We start from the raw sequence: 24,842 nt of genomic DNA, 5'->3' as shown, positions 1-24,842 counted from the left end.
TAGAATTTCGGCATGGCAGTACCGCTGTACTCCGGTGACGGCACTGCAGCTTGCGGTGGTGGTTTGCCTCGATCCAGCCGTTTTTAGCGAGTTTTGGCCAGTTTCAACTGGTTTTATATCAATCCATGTGAGAAAATACGTTAGAGGGCATCGATTGGCCAAAAAAGTCAAAAAAAGGAAACCAACCAACGACGGGATTTTTCAGTGCCACGGCTCAGCCGGTTCACTTTCGCAGCTGAACGTTTTTCTTCGATCAACCTATAAAAAATAAAATAGTGAATACAATGGTAGAAAAATCGCATGAAATGGAAAATAGAAAGGAGTTCATCGGAGACGGTTTCAGATTTTTCCCACGGCGACGCCACCGGGCTTTGCTTGTGATTTCTAGATCGTCCACTTTTTCTTTTGCTCTTATTTAGTCACGGGGGTGCTTAGAATAAAATTTAAAGGGGACATGAGAATTTTTGCCTTTTTTAGCGGTTAGAGGTGACTCCGACGCGGCGGTCGGCTCCCTTTTTCGGTGACTGGTTCTTCTTCACTGGCAAGAGACTGGTGGCTAGGGATTTGGGTTCAGTGTGGTGCGAGATATCTATACTTGTCTTCCTTAAATCTGAACTGTTCATCACGTTTGATCTCGACCGTCCGATCGCGTTTAAAAAGAAAAAAAAATGAATCTGGATTGTTCATCGCAATTTTATCTTAACCGTTCAATTGCGTTCAAAGAGAAAACGAATCTGAACCATTTATCGCGTTTAATCGCGACCGTCTGTCCGTTTTGACCTCTAGTTTTTTATTGTTTTAAAAAAAATACCATTCGTCGTCAACATATTTTTTTTTTCTTAATTTTACATTAAATGAAAATTTATTAATTTTAAAATTATATTTTAATATATTTTTTTAAAATTTTAAAATTAATTTCGAACTAAATTCTGGGTGTAAGTATTACAGTGATAGATCTAATTAATCTAAAATTAGAATTAACTTAATTATCTAATAACAATTACATTAGAATTAAAAATATAAAATTACAATTTTACTGAAATTAAAATTATATCGTTAATTGGTTTTTTTTTTTTTTTGCTAAATTATGGTTGAAACAGAAATTCAATATAAATTATTAAAGTTAAGTGGTAGTAATAATCAGTAATTTTAAATTTTTTTCACAAAAAAACAAAGAAAAAAAAAAAAAAAGATTTTGAATGAGGACAAAATTGCCTGAAACCTTTCTGTCATTGTCTTATGGCTCTTGCCAGAGAAGATTCAGAACGGGATACATACATATATGTGTGTATATATATATATATTATATTATATTATATTTTTAATTTTCAGGTTTTGAAGGTTCTGTTGTTTAATTTTTATTTTTTAATTGAATATATTTGTTAGTACAAACAGTTTGTACAATTTGTGTCACAATCATCATATCCATTTAAGCTGAAAAAAATATCTTCTTCCATAAATTTTAACCCACCCATTTTCTCTTTCGACGTGTCCTTTCCTGAGTCCTGCATGAAAATCATATTAAATTAATTCAAACCATTTATTTTTTAACCATGTTTTAGTATTACGATAAATTAAAATATAGTCTATATATATATATCCTCTTTTTTTTTTTTGTAATTTACATATATCAGAGATATATATAATATCCAGCAAATTACGCCAGGCCACAAATTGACAGATCGGACCCAGCAAATTAGGCTTGGCACTCCTATATGTACATATTTTTCAATTTGTATATAAAATATATAAATATATATATTGTTCATGCTACATATTAAATTTGTATATAAATCTGTTATATTATGCTATTTACGTATACTTCTGTTATGTATTGCATAAATTTATATAAATTGTATAAAAATCTATCTATTTTATACCTTTTTAGTAATTTTAATATTAAAAGTTATTTTCAACAAACACAAATTTTAATTTTTTTTTAAATGATAGTGATTTTCACACCTATCAAACAATAATTAATTATTGTCGAAATTTTTTTTAATTAACAGTTATTTAATAATATTTTTAAAACTCATATCACAATTTATAATCATTTAAAATGCCCATTTAGATTGTAAGATAACTTGTAAATCTCAAAATCTTGAAACAGGAAAGACGTAAAAAAGAGAAAAATGTATATGTATGTATAAGAGATATATTAAAAATATATATATATATATAGCAGAGGCTGGCGTGCCATCGAGAAAAGCCGATTCGATTAAAGGGTGGCGCGCCAACGACTGATCGTAGAAGCTAGTTATCGAAGGAGGACCGACAACTAGGGTTACTGGTTTGAGAAGATATAGAAGATGAAAGATGTGGAAGATATATGTGTGTAATTATAGATTTTGAGTCTTGAAAATTTAAATATAAATTTTCAATAAAACGAAAAACTATTTTTAAAAAAAATGACAACTTTAAATATATCAAATACAGATTTTAGTTTTGGTTGTTGTTAAAAACTATTTAGGGGAAGGGAGGTTTCTCTCAAATATATGGTTCTCTTTTCTTCCACACATTACAATAATTATCTTCAAAACCAGTTTCTCACTCTTTTGATTAATATAAGAATAGATATTCTTATCAATAAAAAAAAAACTGGACTAGAATGAAATGGTAAAAAAAATCTTCAGTTATTGATAATTGTTGTAGTTTGTAAATTTATTGATTTTATTATTTTTAATTAAAAGATTAAAAACTTTTAATCTAATTGGTCTGGTTTGATCTGCTAAACACCTATTTTCAAGAGGGTATTTCCAAGAACTTGGCAATATTTTCTCTCAAATGTTACTCTGTGTTCATCAATAAGTAGAAATTTAATTACAGGGATTCCAATGACTTCATTCCAACTTTAATTAGAGCAAATGATTTATTAATTAATAATTTTACCAAAATAATATCTAACGCATTACTTAATTATCTTTCTTAACCAAACTGGTTTTGTCCACATTATGAAGAAACGAATATTCTAATCCATTAGATATTTTCAATGTGGCATCAAGTTCAGTATCAAGATAGTAGTAGGATTTTCTGTATGTGGGTATTCTTAACTCTAATATCATTTGTAAGTTGTTGGCTCTTTTCTTTCGCTGCTTGTCGTATCGTATATTCATTTTTATACAATATATGTGTTTCACAGTATCGTTTATACAATAATACTCCATACACAAAGCAAAAGTTTAGACATCAGTATAAACTACTTTTTTTTTAACGAGAGTGAAATATATTAGATTAGGTTAGAATGTGTAACACGTGCGTTTTACCTTAAAAATAATATCAGTTAATTAAGCCCTCATGATATTGACATGTGTTTATGTTCGTTCATCTTAAAATAAATATTTAATTATTTACAGTACGATTTTTAACTTACATATATCTAAGAGAAACTAGCAACGCTGAAAACCTAAGAGTCCATGGTGAAATTTATTTTTTTTTTTGTTTTTTTCTTTTTAAATGGAATCTATAGAATTCTGAAAAGAAATAAAATTAAAAACTTGAAATGTCAAAAAAGAAAAGTAGTCAGAAGACCGTTAGAAATTTCCTCAAAGAGGAAAAGGGGGAAGAAAAAAGAAGAGAAAATAATAGGAGATGAGCATGCGAGGGAAGAGAGAGAGAAGAGAGGAGAGATTGGGGGATTAGGGAATCTGATCGGAAGGGGCAACTGCCAAAGAGCACGTTCTTTCATTCATTGATGCCCACCCCTTCCCCAGCCTTTGCAGGGTTCCCCCCCACATTAATTATTATTATTATTTTTTCTATTATTCAATCAATGAATACCCTGGCATCACCACAAACTTAAATACCCCCCTCTTTTGATTCGCTTTCGACACTTCTAATACATATATATATATATGTATATATTTCTCTAAGTATTGACTTCTTTTTAGGTCAGTTTTTTCATATTGATATTTAACTTTTTAAATAATATTTTACAATTTTTTTAAAAAAATTTATACATTTTGATATTCCTTACAATACTAATAACATCAAAAGAAAATGAAAAAGTATGAATATCTATGTGAACAATCTGAACAGCATATCATCTTCATGTATAAACCTATATCTCCTAGAAGAAAATATGGCCACTGGAGTGTAAAAAAATAAAATAAATAAAAAAAAAGATCCATAAAGAAATGTAATACGGGTAAAAAAAATATTGGACCCACTGGTTATCTAGGGAAGACCCTGGTCAAACAAACCATTATTATTCATTTAAGAAGACATAAATGATATGAGTGGAGAGGACTGGCCTGGTCCCTAATAATCCAATAAAACACTGCAGTCGATCTGGGTAATTGAGTTGTTGTTTCTATATACAAATATTAGAAGAGAAAAAAAGAAAAGATTCTAGGCTATAAGCTGCTGAATGCTACAACTGACCTAATGTCAAATCAAATGGAGAGCAACACCTTTCTTTTTCTTTATTATATACTTCCTTGGTTCCTACTTATCCTCAACGACAAAATCTTACATCTCACCAATATTTTTACACCCACTTCCCCCCCCCCCAACTCTGTTTCTCAAATAATGCCTGACTTGGGTCTTGGATCGTATTTCTGTTTTGGGTTAAAAAATTTATTATTTCACTGAAAGATGATAGTTTATTTTTATGAATTTGGTAACACATCTGACCACGAGGTCAAGTCATGTAACAACACTTTCCAGGATTCTTTTTTTTCCTTCTTTAATTTCCTTTTGTTTCATATTTTTTCTAAATTCCCTACCAATACTTCAACACATTTATCTCAAACAGCATGAAGTTTTAGGCGGAGAGTTGTGAAGTTCCGAGTCTTGATCTATAGTCGTATTTATAAAAAGAAAAAAAGTGGGTTTGAAAAAGAATTTATGGTCAAAGCAGGCATATCGATGATGCATAATAAAGTATGAGAATCAGAAAGCAAAATAAGGAGACAAGTAGGGGTATAAGAGAAAAATAATGCAACAATTAAGAGACAAAAGATGAAGTAAACATGCATGGATAGTGACCTACATGTGGTCCAACTACTGAAATTTTTAGCATATCAAACCTCATTTAAGGGCCCAACAAGTACACACATGAATGATGTTGTATTATACAGGAACAAAAAAAAAACGCCCCTGTTTCAAATAAAAGTTTAATATTTATTTATTTAGGGGAAAAAAAGGAAAATTAACAAAGAGAAAGAAGAGGCTAAAAGTTAATTAATGAGGAGATGAGTGACGTGCAAAAGAAAAAATATAATATATTGATGATGAGCAGAGAGCGGGGTGGGGAAGGCAGTGGCCTGTGTTTTTGAATCATGGCATCATTTCCCAAACTCCGCAGTAAACAACAAATCTCGCAGCATATAAATTATTAATAAAATTTTCATTGAAAGAGACAGATTAGATAAGCTTCAACATGGGAACATATCATTGACACTTACCTCCCTCACGCTCCCCTCAACCCGCGTGCAGCTCACTCCCCTCACAATACGCCATTCTCCTCTCCCTCCTACAACACCGAAAAACCAGAGATTCCATATCTTTCACCTAACAACCCTAACGCTAATCAGATTTCAAAATTCAAAATTAGCCTACCAGAACCACCGTCAGAACAAACAAGAAGGAAGAAGAAGAAGAAGAAGCAGAAAAAGAAATCATGAATATTTACATCTACAATCTAAAAAACTTCTATTAAAGATAACATAAAAGCAGCTTAAGCATGAACAACAGGTGTCACGTGGTATTTGCTTCCTTCTAAAAATTTAGAACAAGAAAATGTCAAAACCAATTTCATAACTAACACAAATCAAAACGTCAAAAGATGTTACGTGTTACCATGTCTATGAATGATTCTCCATCCTCAACGGTTCTTGCCACTGTTGCTCTGTTGCCCTCTGTGGCCTCCCACAGTGGTCTTCTGAGGAGAAGAGAACAACTGACCAAACCCAAACACCGAAACCGACTTGGAAGATCCCCTTAGAGAACATACCGGAACGTTCAGAACCGGCGTCACTCTCACATTGGCGGAGTAGGATCTTTCCATGCCTCTGTGCTTCAACCTCGGTCCACCATTGAAGCTACTTGGGCTGCTTGAACTTCGCTCCAAGCTCTGAAACACTATCTTCCCCGACGAGTTCATTCTTGGACTGTCCACCGACGCTCCCCTGCTCCCTACCCCACCTGCCTCCCCCGCCGACCTCCTCATCGGACTTCTCCCCATCCTTCCTGTAGCCGTCTGACCGTTCTCCGACGACCCAACCCCTGCCCTTGGCTTCACCATTCTCATCCTCGGAGGGTTTGGGTTTAGGCTTCGGCTTGGCGCGAAAGGATTCGGACTCATGTTCGCGTTAACGCCTGGTTTCTCCGAATCAAGAGACAGTCTGGGAAGATCGTCGTGTTCGTGACCTGAAGACGAAGAAGAGAGCGATAGACGCGAGGAAGAAATAGAGAGTGACTCACAGTCCGAGTCCTTCAGCAGCGGCAGACTCAGAGAAGTTTCCAGAGAGGAAGCCGACGATGAGGTAGACGATTTAGAGCTTCTATGCAGAAAATACTTCAAAGACTTGGGGTTTACACCTGACGACGAAGACGACGTCGTTTTTTGGGGCTCCGTTTTAACCGAAACGCTTTGAGAGAACTTCTTGAGCCCCAGCAGCTCCCTCCACCTGCTGGAGCACCTAGGAGCTTTTGGAGAGAACAAATAAGGATCCGTCGTCGAGATTTCCATCTCCGTTCTCCTGCAAGCTTTTACAGCATCAGGTGATCTCACCTCCGTCAACACAGTCACCGGCTGCTTCATAGTAGATAACTGCAGCGGCACGAGCTTACCGTCGGAAAATAGCTCGTCGGCGGGGAGCATTGCAACCGGATCATCCAACCTGAACTCAAAATCACCAGGATCTTGAATCTCCAACTGATCCGACACCGGATGATCCGGCTTAGACGGCTGAGGCATCGGTTTAATTCCGTTTCCTGACGTAATGGTGCAGGAGGAAGACTCTTCTTCTCGACTGAAGGATATTCTAGGACTCAGCCAACCATACGACGGATACGTCGCAGGCGAAAAATTCTCCGGCGACATTCCAATGTTGTTTACACAAGCTGATGCCATATCCCGTGACCATGCAAACTCCGGAAGAAGTCAAACGGAATGATGCTTAGCCGGAATCACACCTCTGGAAAATGCTCCGGTGCGCGAGATCTGCAGAGAGAGAGAGAGAGAGAGAGAGAGAGAGAGAGAGAGGTTTTGGCGGTTTGTTAGGGTTTGGAAATGTGAGTTCTGAGCGAAGTGCGTGAAGTAACACAGCAACCGTAAAGAAAGCGTCTAATATATAGCGGACACATAATTGCACTGATGGTAGGTCCATGTGACTGCGTATTCCTAAACTCTTTTTTTATTTTTTCTTTTTTCTTTTCTATTTTTGCTTTTTATATAATAATAATAATTAGTATAATTATAATTATAATACTAGAGTCTTATTATCATCAACAAATTTGCATGAATTAAAATATAATTAATTTTACTATAACATAATAAATTTAATTTAACAATTTTTTTAAATCAAAACTAAAAAAAAATTTACTTTTACAATTAATATGATAATTTTTATATAAAAAAATTATAAATTCAAATCATATCGAATATTTTTTTTATAATTTATATAGTTGATAGTACTGAATTGTAATACATGTGTATATTTAATAATAAATATAAAATTAATATATGTTAGTACAAAGTAATATAAAGAAAATTTGACAATTGAAATTTAGCCTTTAATATAAATGGAAATAAGTTGTTATCCTTCCTTATGCCGTTGCCCATGAGAGCATTATATAATTTAAATTAAAAAATATATAAATTTTAAAAGTTGTTTAGTAGCGGTAAGCTTGAGAACAAATAGACGTTATTTAAATTAAATATTTCATAATAAAAATTATTTTATTATATGAAAATAAATTAATCGTCAAATCACATTATCAAGTTGCCAACACAAGTTTTCGATTTTGTAAGCCTCGATTGTCACTTCTGTTGACAAGTTGGAAATGGACTTTGGACGGGCGAGATTGATTATACATATCATCAAGGTTCGATCATGTCAAATTACAATCAAAATTTTAATATTATTTTATATTATTCTTACGACTTTTTGATTGTTAATTTTATAAAAATTCTAGTGAATTTTGTTTTTATTTTTATTACAAATTAATTTTATAAAAAATTTAGTGAATTTGTGTTTCATTGACGTTTTTAGATTGTGTTATTTGTGTAGGAGTATAAGTATAAATAATAAACAAATTTAAAATTTTAAAAATTAAATTACTCTTTTTTTTTTTAAATTGAAAAATAAGTGATCGTACACTTTCCACAAATTTAAAATTAAATTTTGCTTTTAGAGAATTTTTTTGTGAATCCCTAAATTGTATGATATGACATGTTTTGTTAATGATATATATAATTATAATATTATAATGTTATAGATTTGTTATAGTATTATAGTGTTAAGTTTTATACACTTATTATTGTCCTAGATAGTAAATATATTAGTTTACTAAATTTAGATGTTGAAATTAATTTTTCTACTAGTTTGAGGTTGTAATAATTGGTAGCTAACAATGTTGGTAATAGTAATAACAATAATAATAAAAATGACAGTAGTCTGTTGATGATAATAGTGATAAGAGACTGGTGGTGATGAGTCAATAATAATAATAATAATAATAATAGTGACGATATATTAATCTTGATGACAACAGTAATAATTAATGATGATAGTAATAATAAAAATTATAGATGTAGTATAAGCGACAATATAGATGATAATGATAATGATAATGATAGTAATATGGGTTATAATATAGTATTTTTTTTAAAACGATACATTTAAGAAAAAAAAAAAAAAAGTGAAGAGTTATTTTATTTATTCTTAAAGTACTACCTAGTGCATTGTGAATAACAATTATCTATCTTATGGTTAGTGGTTAATCATTTATAAGAGTCTAAAATATTAAAATACTAGCTAAATTGTACAAAAAGGTTCAATTGATTTAACCGACTTTCATTATAATTGAGAACAAATTTTAAATTAATTAATCTTAATCAAATTTAGAAATGATCTTAAGAACTTAATAATGAAATCATGAGATATAAATTTGCATTGTAATAATCTAATTATTTGTCAAAATAACATAGGATTCTTGAGTTTCATACATGGTTTTAGATAATATTATCATTAACTTGCATTTATATTTTTGACTTAATTGTTCATAACGAAAAGCTATTACAAACACTTCTATATAAAAAGGTATATAGTTAATATATAAATATTTTTGTTTTCAATCTAAGGGCTTGATGACTTATTATCAATTAATTTGCATATAAGAAATATTAACTTGATTAACTACCTTGATTATAAACTTTTGATTTACATATATAGATACGGGGCTCATATGTTAATATACATATGTTGATACGTGTTAAACCTACACATACACAAACATTATATATGTACAAGTTAATTACTTTATTCACATCTCATTAACAAGGTAGTTAAAGCTACCTTGTCGCCACCAAATAAAAAGTAAAGAATAGAGTTACAAGAAACATAATGTTAAGAAGGAAGATGATCATAAAGATGAAGATTAAAATTAGCAGAAAATATGTTTGTCATTATCCCAACCCAAATGAAATCTTAAATGATTAATTGCGTAAACAACAAATAATCCAAATAATCATCATGTAAAAGGTATGATGCATAATATATATCAGTCTATTCCAACACGTAATATCTTTTTACATAATGTTATATTCTTTATATAGAAACATTTTATTTATAGCATTCAATTATACTATTTGTCAAATAAAAAATTATAGTAAGATATTATCATTATAAAAGTAATAAATAACAATGTTTAATAACATTTTCATTTATAATAAAGCAGAATCAAATATAAAAAAATTTGAAAAAAGATAAAAATTTACGTACTTAACAATTTTCGATGCCTCCATAGTTCAACTCTTTCCAAAAAATCATTTCATATATTATTATATCTTATCAGATAAATTATTAGAGTTGTATTTTTTAAACTTTTAGGTAATATTTATTGCTCGTGTATTATCTAGTTTCAGACAAATCAAAGTATGTGTATCTTTCTCCTTAAGCTTTTTCAACTTTTGAACAAGTCTCTATTTCCTCAAAATAAATCAAAACATGTGTCTCTCTCTTCTCGAGTTTCTTCAACTTTACGACAAATTTCAATGTGCATCATGAAGGTTCCATGGGCTCTCTCTCTCGTTAAGCTTCTCTCTCCTCAAGCAATGTCTAATGCAACATGTCCTCAAGCTTTCGTTTGCAATGGTCATGTTCATTCTCTCTCTCTCTCTCTCTGGTAAAATATCTCTATGCTCCTCACATTTTGTCTCTCCTCATGTCGTATAAAAGTCATTTGTTATTAACAAATTAAAAAAAATTACGATAATTTTAGAAGATAATATAAATTTTTTTACATTAATCGATATGTTATTAATCGATATTTAAACATATAATACTGAATAATAATGAGTTAAATACCGTTAATTTTGAATGTTTGTTTAAAAATATTTTAAAAATATAAAAAGCTATACAAAATTAAAAAAAAAATAGAACTTAAACAGAAAAATACCAATAGTAAATGTTTTATTTTACTATTTAACCCATATATATGTATTTTTTAATTTGTCCTCATTGAACTATTAGTATGAAATAATTTTTCTTGTTTTAAGTTTTGCCAAGCACAACATGTTAAAGCAGCTATCTTGCTTATTCAAATGTGGAAATTCAATTGATATGATAAACGTACCAGAGAGAATCGCGATTTGAGTAAGCGAAGTTGAGATTCTTTGGAGTAGACTGTTTTTTCGGAATGGAGAGTGGACACTGTAAGTACTCATGCGAGACCAGGGCTCAGACCCTAGAATGGATTAATGCGATAGTGGATTTCGTTAAACCCTACTCTTTCTTGATAAACGCTCAAGTCGTCAATTTCTTCAAGGTTTGTCTCTATCCATTTGCCCTCAATTCAAGACCTCTGATGAGTTGTTTTGGCACATATCAAGGAATTGGGGAATTTTCTTTTTGTTTACTGCAAAGTGATGGAAACCAAACTGATGATGCGTTCTTTTTATGGTGTGTGGTATGATGATCCTCTCAGGATAGATTATGGGAGGTGGTTGATGGTGAGTGGATGGATTGCCTACGTATGGAGCCTGTGGAAAATCTTCTCCTGATTCCATCTGGGGTGGTCCAGGTTCCTTTTGTTTTCTTCATTTCTTTGCATTTGTGCAGAAATAAGTAATTATATGGGGATGTCAAAGAATTATTTATTTGATAGAGAAAGTAGATGTACGCAAAAAGGAAATTATACAAAATTCTGGTTTTCATCTTCTTGCTATTTGCTCATCTACTTGGCTTCTCGTTATGCAATTCCCTAATGAACAATTCATATTTCTGTTGTGAATGGTGTTCAACTTCTATATCTGTTCTAATAAATTGACATTATTTAATCTTGCAATTAACTCTCGCTCGGTTTAGTTATTGCATCTTACTGCTTGATGGTAGGATTACTGGCCTGATTCGCTTAAGGGATTTATTTATACTATGAGGTCTCTTGTGTTTCCTAGAGAGCAGTCAGACTTGCAGAAGGTATGATATATCTCCACTCTTCTATGCATGTTTAGACTTTTCTATAAAAGAAATTATATATGGTTAGAGGTATTATTGTTTTATTAGTTTTATTATTATTGGCTTTTTGGTTAAGTATTGGCTTTCTCTTTGAAACCACACATACATCCCCAAACACCTCTAGTGTGCAACACTGCATGCTTCTTTTTTTTGGAGGCGATGCTAATGCGGATGCTGAGTGTTTTTATCTGACAAATTCAGTTGGTGATTCTTTTTATGACGTATAACATTATCCATTGCGTATTTACCTCTGTTGGAAGCTGCCTGTGTGCTTATTTTGAAGAATCAACTGAAGAGTAATAGGAAATGACAATTCTAGCAAAAGACAAAACCTTGGTAGGTACTAAAAAAGAAAATTTAGAGTGATCTCTCTACTAATCTATTCTTTGAGAAGGTATTCCGTTCTTTTAACAAATAGAAGGAAAAAGTTGATCCTTGTTCGAGCCTTTTTGGAATTCTAAAGTTACTGCATGGCCTGTCAATTTCATTAGTGAGCTGATGCAGCAAAAGGGAGAAATGGGGAAAGGGGCAGATATTAAGAAAGAAAAAACAGAACAACGGGAGACAACGAGAGAAAATACAGGAATTCAAAATGTGAAGTGGTGAGACAGCCATTTTGATATGCAATTTTCCATTTTGATATGAGTGTTTTATCTCTAAATGCCTCATCTTTGAATATATTAGCTATTTTCTTCAAAGAAAAAAGATCTCTAGATGTCTTGAATGTTAGAAAGGTGCCCTCATTTCTCTTGGTGGTAAGGTTAATTTGATCCAGACTTGACTTTTATCACTGTGCTTTATTTTCTCTCTTTGTTCTGGGTTCCTTATTTTGAGAGTATTGAGAGGGTTAGGAGGAAATTTTTTTTTTTTTTGGTTTGGTTCTAGAGGTTGTATAAGGGATGGTTTGGTTAAAGGGGATACATGTCTAAGGTTGACGGGTACCTAGGCATTGAGAATCTCTATTGTGAGAACTTGAGAGCATCTAGAAAGACCTTTATGTATATTTTCTTCCCATTCTCGCTAAGCAAACTGATGGGTAACAATGTTTTCTCTAAGCTTTCTAGAAGGTCCATTTAAAGTTTAGGTTTTGTGCTTTTTATTTAAAAAAAAAAAAAGTTTAGATTTGTGAATATGCAGTTTTGAAAGCTTTTTTTAATGGAGCAGTTTTAAATAGATTTAGTACTAATGATTTGCTTCAAGCTTGTAGGACCAGTTGTGCAGCTTGGTTTGTGTGATGTTCTCCGAAGCTGCTAAATTTCTTAGAACTGATCGTGCTACCTTTGTTGGGGCTCTTGTGATGTGCTTTGGAGCTGCAAAATTTCATTGTCACCTATTTTTGCATTGTGATTTGGCATGGAGACTTTTGACCTGATTATTTGATACTACTACTGTTTTTCTTGGGTTTCTCCAAATCTTGCAGGGTTATTTCTTTTGCTTTTTGTGGTATTGGTAGTAGGAAGGAGGCGAAGACACTAAGATGCAGACTATATTTGCTGGTTTATGGGTGATTTAGTTGGAGAGGAATGACAATATTTCTAAGGATCATTTCTCCCCTTTCCTGTTATTCTGGTGTGGGGTTGTCTTCTTTGGCATCTCATTGGGCGAAGACAGATGCATATTTGTTAGATTGTTCTCTGTCTATTTTGCATATAGATTTGCCAACTATCCTCTCAATTGGGCTTTGTGGTTTTTCTCATTTTGTTCTTATTGCTTTTGGGAGGATTCTAGTTATGGATTCTGTCACAACATCCAACTAAGATAGAGTCCTGAAGAGAAACAAACTGGGGGCTGAAGTTGATTCAGTCTCTATTTTTGCATTTCCTGCCTCTGCTTTTGTGCTTCTCATTGCTCCTGGCAGCATGCCAGCCCAGTAAATGGGTCTTCACTTGCAGATGTACATGTTACCTCTGTTTGTGTCATATTTTACAGTATCTTCTTCTTATGAGCTTTGTCTGTCGACTCTTTCTTTCTCTCTCTTCTCCTCTGCTTTCTGCTACCCCCACTTTCTCTTGGTTAGTTTCTCTTGGTATGCAATGAAGCAGAATTAAGAATAAAAACAACTCGAGCAGCAAAAATCCAACAAAAACAATTTAATAACTATGCAAAAAGAAACTTTTTATTCCCGTCCTCATTGATGTTTTCTTATTCAGCTTGCTGTTCTCACACCTTTTTTTATATTTCCCTCTGTATCTTTTCGTCAGATTTCATTTCTCTAGTGTTTAACCTGCAGTAAAAATTTCAATTTGGTGCTTACTAACTCAAACTTTGTTATTTATTTCTCTATTTATTTATCTGTCATTGAGGGGAAAAAGGAAAAGTAAGCATAAAGATACATTCGGACATATTGCAGGTGTTACCAAATTTGCGCATGACATCGCCTAATACTGTTCTTGCCCAAGGCATGAGTTTGAAGAAAAAGCATGAAGTAAGTTACTACATTTAATTTCTGAATTGTATTCTTTAATCTTCATGCCTCAAAGTCGCTTGCTTCTCTAATGTCTGTGATAGAAGTAAGTGCTTTTCGCTACTGTTATGAGCTGACTATCCACCATTACTTCTAGATTATCAGTTTGAGGGGATATTTATCTTTATAGAATGTTAATTTTCAAAATGTTGACACCAAGGCTAATTGAAATTTTAAGGGTGTTTCTATATCTGTTTTATGTTAGATTGGCCAAATATTCCTTCTTGGGCTTTGCTAATCTCTCTTCTTTTGGTTTTGTTTAGGAGAATACCTAATTCTCTCTATTTATGTTTTTTTTTTCCTGTTAATACATATTTTTCCTCAAAATATAAATTAACAATATTGACAAGAAATTTTGTTGACATTCCAAACCAATTGACGGTATGTTTTACTCGTTGATTGAGGATTAAAATTATTTCTCACACATCTATTTTTTTTAGTGTCTGGTAGCTCAAAAGTGAAAATAATATTGAACTTTTTATTTTAAAAAATATTTAAGAAATTATGTTAAGAAATATTTATGATAGTGAAAATAATAAAAAGTCCTTTTTAATATTTTATGGCCAACTATTCTTTTAGGGAAATACCATTTAGTTATTGAACAGTTTTTTATGTTATATTTAGGTCCCAAGAGTTTTTTTCATTATAATTTAACCCTTAAACATGCAAAATTATCTCAATCGATGATCATTTTGTACAGCTTTGAGAATTTTGATAGAAAATGATATTGACTTTTTTTTTTTTCCTGTTTTATCCATATCTTGTTTTTTTTTTTTGTAGAGTTTGAAAATTATAATAACAAAATATTATACACTTAAGAAGAACAATTAGTTTATTTTATTTAAATCATGCAGATAATAGACTTAAATAAGAAGAAGACCCCTGCAGTGACCATATTATTCTTTTTCAATTTCTAGTCATAAATAGAAAATTATATTTTTAAATTATTTTTTATGTCACTAAGTAAGATAGAAATAGATATTTCTACTTTTGTAAAAAGTTTCTTTAAAATAGTGTTTTTGAACAATTTTATAGGTTCAAGGATTAAATTATAATGAAAGTAGGTTTTGGGATTGAATTGCAGCATAACCCATATTCATGAGCTAAATTGGTAATATTCTATCCTTTTTATACTTAATTACCAGGCATGTACATGCTAATATACATACCTATACATATATATATATATATTATATAAGAAATGGACCTAGAAAACATTTTCATGTATCAAGTGGAGCTTAGCATTTCATTAATTTGATTTTGTACTTGGAATTTTTTTTTTTTAAATAAAAGATGAAAGTATTATTATTCACAAAGGTATTAAGAGAGTACCACCCAATTACATAAAAGTTACATATCAATTAAGTGGTCGATAATGCATCCCAAATCTTCCTAATGTAATATGTCAGGACCTAATAAAAAGGAACCAAAAGTATTAAACCATTTATCCTTTATGTTTATAAAGTCCGTTTAAATTCCCTTAATTACTCTTGCATTCTTTTCTTTCCACACGATCCAAAAAATGGTAAGTGGAATAAAAAATAAATATTTTTTCTTTTTACAAAAACCTGCCCAAGCCCACAATTCTTTACTAACATTACTCGTCATTACCCAACTCGGTTCCATTATCCCGAATACCGACATTCATAAACTGTGAGTAACTGGGCAAAATAATAAACTGTGGTCACATGTTTCCTCATCAGCCTTGTATAAGTAATATCGGTCAACAAGAATGTTGCTCCGCCTCTTTAACATATCAATAGTCAAAATACTTTCTCTTGAGGCTTCCCAAGTAAAGAAAGCCATCCTAGGGGGAGCTGTAATTTTCGAGATTTGTCTAAATGGAGCTGTCACATTATTTTCATTGCCGCCTTTAGCTATAAAAGTGTAATAAGGCTTCATTGAAAGCCCATTCTTCTCATCCAACTTCCAAATCCTCCTATCCTTCCTATTATTCATGTTAATTTCAGTCAGCACATTGAGTAAATTGCAGTATTCATCAACTTCTCATTCTTTCAAGTTCCTTCTCACCTGAACAGTCCATCCCCTCCCCCCACTAACGTTCCCATACACTTATCGACAGTAATATCCCTCTCACTAGCAATATTGTAGATGTTAGGGAATCTATCTTTTAGTTTAAAAGCCCCTTCCCATTCATCTTGCCAGAATCTCACCCTTTCTCCATTCCTCACCTTCCATCCCATACATTCCCAAAATCTACTGCCTTCCCCACTGATTCTCTTCCATAAACTCATTCCATGCGGTTTGTATTTTCTCTCTTCTCCCCCCATCTCGCCTCCACCACATTCCTCCAAAGTTTGTCATCCTCTTTGCAATACCTCCGTAGCCATTTCCCATGAAGTGCAACATTCAAATCTGCAATGGATCTTACTTCCAACCCGCCCTTATCCATACATTTCTTCACTTCCTCCCACCTTATCAAATGATATTTTCTACAACCGTCATCATCACCCCAAAGGAATCTACATTGGATCCTTTCAAGCTTTGAAGCAATTGTGCTTGGAAATTGCAAGCAATAAAACAAACCTCCCTTCACCATATTTAACCCCTTCCAAAATAATTAATCGAGGCCTCGAATTGGTGTTGACAGGTGCAAGTTCTTTCTGCTGTTGTTAGCTCAGTCGTAAATAGAGTGGGAGCTTGCAAGATAATTGATGTTGGTGCTGGCCAGGTATGACCACTTACTTTTATCCAATTAACTTCTATTATATGCATGATTAAAATCTTAGATTGTTTGACGCTTTCTACTTTATTGATCTTCCATTTTGTGTTAATCTTTCTTTGCTAGCAATTGGTTGTTTTCATCATTTGGCTTTTCACTTGAGTGTGTGGTCAGGACTTCCAAAGCCATCTGACTTCTTTTTCCATGGCATTTGTATATATTAGAAATCTGGGATCTGCAACTTGCCAATTAGAAAAACTAGTTTAAAATGTGGTGTGGTAATGTAAAGTAAGCTCTTGCTTTTCTTGGCAGGAAATTTGTTGAGCACTTAAATGTGCAACCTTTCCAGTAGCTTTTTTACTTATTTTGCGAGTATGGTCAACCATACAGGCTAAAAATCTGGGATCTGCAACTTGCCAATGGGAAAAACTAGTGTAAGAAAATATAGTTTGGTAATGTAAAGTATGCTCTTGCTTTCTTGGCGTGAATTTGGATCAATAACATTTGAACTATGTCCACTTATTTATTTATTCATTTTTTTTTTGATAAAACAGAAAGTTCACAAGAGGAAGAAAGTGCATAGTGGGAGGATAAGATAGCAGTCTAGTAAATAACAAAAAAAGAGAAAGAAGTTGAAGAAAGAAAATGTTAGGACCCGGCTTTGATATGTTATTTACCGGACTCATAATTGGGAAAAAATATTAAACTTTTAAATATTTGTGGGGTAATTTTGAGAAATTTAAAAGATTGGAGGTAAAATTAAAATTTAAAGAAATAGAGATGATAGAAAAGGAATTTAGAAAAAAAAGAAGGTTTTGGAAGAAAGAGAAGAGAGGGAGTCGGGGAGAGAGAAGAAAAGAGTTTGAGAGAGAGAGAGAAGAGTCCTTAGAGAGAGAAAGAGAGAGAATATAGATATGAGAAAGAGAGAATATTTTAGAGAGAGACTAGCTTTAGAGAGAGAAGGAGACTGTGGAGAGAGGAAGAAGCTGTTAGAGAGAGAAAGAAAGGAAATAGAAAGATAAGCAGAGAAAGGAGAGAGAAAAGAGAGATAGAGATTGGAATAGAGGAGAGATAATTTATTTGAGATTCGTTTCTAAAAGATTACATGATACATGTTTACAACTATCATTTAAATACATAAATCAATCGTCGCCATGAATCGGAATGATGAAGGGAAGCTGTCTGTTCAGGCGGTGACGCATCGGCTGGAGAAGAAGATGAAAAGTTGTTCTGGTCCGAATGAGGATGAAGAATTGGTCCATGCCGGTTCACTTGGTAAGGAACCAGTTCAGAATTGTTCCATGTGATTGAACCTTTTCTTTCTTTTTTTTTTCCCATTTGCTGTATATTTCACTGTTCTTTTCATACGCCCATGCTTACAGCCATATATATATAATATAATATATATATATATAGTTTAATTTTTCTGGGATCTGACAATTCCCTCCACGTGGACATCAACCTTGTTCTCAAGGTTGAGATTCAACTCTAATTTGTTTTTTTGGAATTATTATATATATATTTGAAAGTATTTCTACTGCTTAAACCCGTAGAAATTAAATCTTCTTGGCCTGCCCCGCACACCATCGGTGCGGTAATGTCTTCTTCTTCCTTTCGCTTCTTCTTAGGCCTCCTCTTCTCTTCTTCCGATTCTTCTTCTGGTTTTTCTTCTGCAATATCTTAAGATGTGTCTTCTTCTTCTTCGCGCCGCAGAGGGAAAAGAAGAGTCCCACTTGCGCTTTGTGCACGGCTGCAACAGCAGCCGTTGGTTTTGCGTCCTCTGGGGAGGTAATGCCGCCACTTAGCAATTGAATCATCAGATCAATTTTTTGCTCTATCTGGTCGAAGAGTTTAGCGGTGTTAGCCATCACCACCTCCCATTGGGATCTGATACGCGGTTCTGATATCAAGTTGGTAGGACCTGGCTTTGACATGTGATTTACTGGACTCATAATTGAGAAAAAATATTAAACTTCAAACATTTGTGGGGTAATTTTGAGAAATTTAAAAGATTAGAGGTAAAATTAGAATTTAAAGAAATAGAGAGGATAGTAAAGGAATTTAGAAAAAGAAAGGTTTTGGAACAAAGAGAAGGGAGGGAGTCGGGGTGAGAGAAGAAAAGAGTTTGAGAGAGAGAGAGAGAAGAGTCCGTAGAGAGAGAAAAAGAGAATATAGATATGAGAAGAGAGAATATTTTAGAGAGAGACTGGTTTTAGAGAGAGAAAGATACTGTAGAGAGAGAAAGAACTGTTAAATAGAGAAAGAGACTATAGAGAGAGGAAGAAGCTGTTAGAGAGAGAAAGAAAGGAAAATAGAAAGATAAGCAGAGAAAGGAGAAAGAAAAGAGAGATAGAGATTAGGATAGAGGATAGATAATTTATTTGAGATTCATTTTCAAAAGATTATATGATACATCTTGTTTACAACTATCATTTAAATACATAAATCAATCGTCGCCATGAATTGAAATGATGAAGGGAAGCTGTCTGTTCGGGTGGTGATGCATCAGCTGAAGAAGAAGATGAAAAGTTGTCCTGGTCCGAATGAGGATGAAGAAGTGGTTCATGCCGGTTCACTTGTTAAGGAACCGGTTCGGAATTGTTCCATGTGATTGAGCCTTTTCTTTCTTTTTTTTTTCCATTTGCTGTATATCTCACTGTTCTTTTCATACACCCATGCTTACAGCCACATATATATATATATAATATTTTATATATTTTAATTTTTCTGGGATCTGACAGAAAATCTAGCTAGAAAATAGTTAAGCAGCCGGGTTCTTTTTGTAGAATGGACAAGAGATCCCTGTAAAAACAAAATATATCACTCTACTAAAAGTATCGTGGGAATTGAATGCATCCTTTTATTCACCAGTACATGTTTTATTTTTATGTTCCTATACTTTTCGAAAGGAAATTTTTGTTGAGTTGTGACTCATATTTTCCAGAGAGTTACCCTTCACAAAATGATTCCTGTCATGGGAGGACCCGCCTTCCCTGGCCAGGTGATGGTAAATCATTGTCTTGTCTTGGCACTACCGTTGTGTATTTGCTGGGTGGCAGGCCTTGGAGGGTCTTTTGTTATGGGGGTATTCTTATAATTTTTGGGTTTTTCTTATTTAACTATACAAAGGAAAATTTCTCAGTCTAAGATTCAGTTTCTCAATAGAATATTTTCACTGGCAGTTATGTGGCATCAGCACATCACTGAATCACATTACAATTTTCTGTTTTCTTCCTCAGTCTCACTTTTACTTTAATTTGTGTTTGTTGCATGGGAATCTTCTTTATGATCTTATATTATATTTTTTATGGATCAATGAATGTCTTCTGATTGTTGAACTTCCATAATCAGTTTTCGAAGTATGTTGTATCACGAGGGAAGTGGGTGATTAAATTTCATACACATGTTGTCAAGGTCTAGTTATGATGCTGTTTTTGAGGGTATTTGGAAGTCTATGTATGGAGTGAACTTTTTGTTTTTCTAGTCTTCTTGTTCTTCATGTTGTTATGAAGCCGTCTTGACCACTGTTGTTTTTTGCTAGTCGTGCTAGTAGGAGCACATAAAAATACTCCTAGGTGCTTCAGTGAACTACTTGTGGACTTTATTGCAGAAAATTGGTTCGAGTTTGATTCTTTCCTCGTATCATCTTTATCTTTGTGGTTACAAATCCTAACATAAATAAATAGCATCTGTTTCCTCAGAAATGTATTTCCCTCTGGAAATTGTGATGAACTGGAAATCTGTTACGTTATTTCTTATAGTTACAAAATTGTTAAATCTTTGGTTTAAAATGATTTGATAGGGTTATCTTGCGCAAGTTCTTTCCTTTCAGTATGAGCATTCTGTAGTTGCAATTGATGCTTCACCTCTTCATGGAAAGGTTACCGGTGCACGGGCAGAACGAATCGAGAAGCATTATGCAGCTCAGAATCGTAAATCTGGGTACGGGGCAGAACTATTTTTTTTTTCTTTTTGTGGTCCTATATATAAAAGATTGATTATCAGTATAAGCCACAGCCTATGATTTTCTCACCTGGGGATTAGTATTAACCAGGTATGGATGCCTTCATAATTTAAGTTATTAGGTTATTGATTGTAGGTCTCGTTCATCTGCTCAGGAAGGTGGTCATGAAGTTTTTCCTTACCTTCGTAGCATATAATCCAGAACCACTTTGCTGTTTTCTTCTATTACTTTTGGTTTAGATTTCATTTCAGGACTTTTAATCTCAATTCCAATTACATTTTGTGGTAAATATTTTTATGTATTTGATGGGAATTTTTATGTTTTATTATTTTTTGTTGTAAGAAATGTTTCATTTTCATAATTGAATAACATTTTACATGTTTTGTACTACTAAACAATTCTGAACTTGATCCTTGTAGTTCAACAACCAAGAGTCCGAACGTGCCAAAGACAATTACATGCCATTTAATGTCAGTTGATGATATGATGAAGGCCTTGACTGAGATTTCACTTCATAAAGATGATAATGGGGTTGAATTGAATGAGCAAAATGAAGCTTTTGACCGGAGAAGTTCACACTCTTTGCACTATCCAAACAGTCAGAGTCAGAGTTCATTGGTTCTTTCTGGCCTCCATGCCTGTGGGGATCTTTCAGTAACCATGCTTAGGTGAGTGCTGACATCTTCCTTGATGCTAATATGTTTCCATTTAAAGTTATAAGAAGTGTTATTGCTCTCGTCTATATTGGGCTGGGGAACAGGAGATGCCAACCTTGGATGAGAATAAAAATGTTTTTTTGTTGACTTCCTTTCTTATTAAAAAGTAGTTAATTTCTCATTAGAAAATAAGTATTATCATTAACATTTATGCAGTCTCTCTCTCTCTCTCTCTATATCTCTTTTGAGATGATTGTCATTCTTAATTTTAGTTGGATGATCTTCCCTAAAAGAAAAGATCTTAGTCTGATGGGCAAGGGTGCTTACGTGATATTTTGAAGTACTTATAAAATGGTCACTTTATAGAAGTACGTATGAGATGCATTCATTAGTTTACTTTCAGGAGTATCCAAACATAAAATTCTTTCTAGCTTTAAAGGTTAGTAGTATTGCATATTTGTTTTCTCTTGTACTTCTTAAAACTCCAGTACTTTGTTGAGAGATTTGAGAATCGATTTTGGATATGTCTGTTGGCAGATTTGAGAGATTTGGAGAATTAATTTACAGATCTTGCGTATACTCTAGGCTATAAAATAAAGTCAATGTATTATGTTTTCGGATAAAAAAGAGATTTTGGAGAGAGGGAAGAAGTTACAAAAACAAAGAGTAAGACATACACCTAAAGAAATCAATACACAATAGCATTTTTTAGATAAAAGAAGTTTTATTAAGGAAGAGTGAGAAAAGAATATATTTGGAAGAATGGAATCTTGTGTTTTATTATTGAATAGTTGAGTCCTATATATACATAACTTCGAGTATAGAAAAGGAAACCCTAAAATTAATTGCATTGGAGTATTTTGCTATTATACTCTTATACATTAAATTTCATATATATTTTCCAACACTTCCTCTCAAGTTATTAAATAGACGTCCATTCCCAGCTTGGTAATCATTGTTTAAAGTGCTGGATTTTTCAAGCCCTTACTAAGCACATCTGTAAGTTGGGAGTTGCTAGACGTGGTGTGCGCAGATAAAATCACTGTCTAACTTTTTTTTGATAAAATGTTTATCGATTTCAATATATTTTTTCCTATTATGTTATAGCAAATTATGGACAATACTAATTGCTGACTTGTTGTCAAAATAGAGTCTCATCGGACCATTCTATTTGATCCTTAGGTCTTCCAAGATTACTTTCAACCATAAAAACTCATAGAATCCTGGTCATTGCTTGGAATTCTGATTCTGTGTTGGATCTTGACATCACATTTTGTTTCTTGCTTCTCCATGTGATCAAATTTCTTTCAACAAAAGTACAAGAACCTATAGTTCTTCTATCCGCTCTTTATCCAACATAGTTTGTATCAATATAGGTCTCCAGAAGTAATCTTTTATTCTTTTTGAACATTACATCCTTTCCTGGTGCTCCCTTAAGTTATTGTAACACTCAATATCACACATATCGCATAAGTAATGTATGGTGTTCCGTGTGACAAGTAAATAAGTCTTCCAACTAGCATTTGGTATATTCTCTTGTTGACTGCTGCACTTTTTTTTGGCTAATCCCAATTTATGGTTAGGATAAATTGGTGCTCTAGCAGGTTTACATGCCAACTTACTTGTATCCTTTAAAAGATCATTGATATACTTTTCCTGTGTGAAAATTCTAACTTTCGAATTGACCACTTTAATTCCAAGTAAATACTTTAGCTTTTCAAGTTCTTTAATTTCAAAATTCTTTAGCTCATCGTTGTTTGAGCATCAATCTTTTGTTTTCATCATTAATTGTGACAATAATGTCATCAACATACACAAGTAAGACCGTAACTCCCTTTGAATTTGAGTGCTTGATCAACAAGGTTTGATCTCCTTGACTTTGCTTATATTCTATTATGTAAGAAGTCATTTTTTACATCAAACTGTTACAATTACCAATAAAAATTGACAGTTAAAAATAATAGAACTCAAACTATGTTCATTTTGGTAACATGTGTAAAAATCTCTTAGTAGTCTGTTCCATAAGTCTAGGTATATTCCTTGGTTATTAGTCTTGCTTTGTTTCGAGACCATAATCCAGCAAAAATTGCTCCTTGCCATAAAGGCTTAGCTTCTTTCCTCAACCCCACCCCTCGGATACTGTAATGCGTAAACCTCTCCCCTGTAGGAAGTGTCACCCAGTTCAGCCTGAGCAAGTTCACCAGATTTAGCTTGGATTTCTTAAATTATGAATTTTAGGTTAATTTTGCAGTTACACATATTCCACTAGTTTGGTTCTTGGTAGTTTGTCATGAATTTCAATTCAAAGTATTGATGCGGCAACAATTATTGGTGCTTATTTGTCCCTAGAGATCAAGTGACATATGAATCCAAATCCATAGTTCCTGATACCCAAATGGATGACCTCGTTTGGAGGCGATACTACTCAGCCAGTTGGGTTTTCTTTTTACAGTACTTTACACATGCTTTTTATACATAACCTTTTCCCCCTCTTTGAAATGCTTGTGGCCAAGGATGATGAAGTTTCTGCTAGTTTCAATTTTTTTAAATGTAAATGCTATAATTTATGTTACTGTCTCTTACTTTAGTTTGGTTCTGGTAATTGTGTCATGATTTGAATTTGAAGTGATAATGTTGCCAAACCACTTTACTAATGTGTATTTTTCTATTCAATCAAGTAAGTGACATGTATATCAAAAACTCCTCAATTCCCAGTACCTAGGGTGATAACGTCTTTTGGAGGTGATCACCCTAGTTCGAATGAAGTCTTTTTACTGTATTTTACATATGCTCTTTTTTTTTTGAGATAAAAAATCAAGAGGGTAGAATTTATATCTGCTCTTTAATCTGTGACTTTTCTCCCTTTCCAATTTACACAATATTTTAAAGGAATTTATAACTTTACGGGCAGGACATTTTTGGAGTGTGAAGAAGTTAAAGCAGTTGTTAGCATTGGCTGCTGTTACAACTTATTATCCGAGGAACGTTTCGACAATTGTCATTCCCAGTATGGGTTTCCAATGAGTAGCAGTGTTAAATCTTCTGGCTTATCACTTGCGAAAAATTCTCGTGATCTTGCTTGTCAGGTGCATAACTCATTTTGCTTACTGATCTTTAGGTTTCTTTCCTTTTTTTTTTGTTTCTTTTAAGTAGTTTTCTCTTTTGGGGCTGGGAGAGGGAGGAGGATAGAGGAGAGGAAGGTGCTGATTTGGACTAGGAGATCATGTGATGTCACCATAGATAGAGAAGAAGAAACAAGCTTGTGAATACCAATACTTGAGTCTGATAAAAAAGACAGTTTAGATGTCATGTTATGTAGCTGCACACAGTCACAAATTGATGAAGGTGCAAATCAGAAAAACTGCTAGAATATTATGATTTTGTCTTTAAATTT

General features: G+C 33.0%; 2 protein-coding genes across 18 annotated transcripts in view; one reads left to right on the top strand and one right to left on the bottom strand.

Moving 5' to 3' along the window:
- Window positions 1-4,937: 4,937 nt before the first annotated feature.
- Window positions 4,938-7,281, bottom strand: LOC110820999 (uncharacterized). 3 transcript variants are annotated; one of them, XM_022050649.2, is made up of 2 exons: window positions 5,800-7,281; window positions 4,938-5,526 (listed from the first exon to the last, which is right to left on the bottom strand). In XM_022050649.2, the coding sequence occupies exon 1, from the start codon at window positions 7,073-7,075 to the stop codon at window positions 5,825-5,827; it is 1,251 nt and encodes a 416-aa protein (XP_021906341.1). In that variant the 5' UTR covers window positions 7,076-7,281; the 3' UTR covers window positions 4,938-5,526; window positions 5,800-5,824. The 3 variants fall into 3 exon arrangements, with proteins under 3 accessions (XP_021906341.1, XP_021906340.1, XP_021906342.1); XM_022050648.2 differs by having other exon boundaries at window positions 4,938-5,511; XM_022050650.2 differs by having other exon boundaries at window positions 4,938-5,473.
- Window positions 7,282-9,483: 2,202 nt separating this feature from the next.
- Window positions 9,484-24,842, top strand: part of LOC110821025 (S-adenosyl-L-methionine-dependent methyltransferases superfamily protein) — a 45,724-nt gene continuing 30,365 nt past the window's right edge. For 5 of the 15 annotated variants that reach the window (XR_015819456.1, XR_015819457.1, XR_015819455.1 and 2 more), the window contains exons 1-8: window positions 10,086-10,992; window positions 11,152-11,247; window positions 11,559-11,642; window positions 14,032-14,106; window positions 16,757-16,837; window positions 20,631-20,770; window positions 21,212-21,460; window positions 24,360-24,534. Coding sequence is in view for 9 of the 15 variants with exons in the window: in XM_088220855.1 (XP_088076981.1) it covers window positions 10,864-10,992; window positions 11,152-11,247; window positions 11,559-11,642; window positions 14,032-14,106; window positions 16,757-16,837; window positions 20,631-20,770; window positions 21,212-21,460; window positions 24,360-24,534 (1,029 nt within the window). In the remaining 6 variants the exon portion in view is untranslated. The other 10 variants (XR_015819458.1, XM_088220857.1, XM_088220856.1 and 7 more) reach the window with 8 other exon arrangements.

The sequence above is a fragment of the Carica papaya genome, chromosome 5, assembly GCF_054855325.1.
Source record: "Carica papaya isolate Zhongbai chromosome 5, ASM5485532v1, whole genome shotgun sequence".
Lineage (NCBI taxonomy): Eukaryota > Viridiplantae > Streptophyta > Magnoliopsida > Brassicales > Caricaceae > Carica > Carica papaya.
The sequence above is the reverse complement of the archived record's forward strand: the minus strand, read 5'-3'. Positions and strand labels throughout refer to the sequence as shown.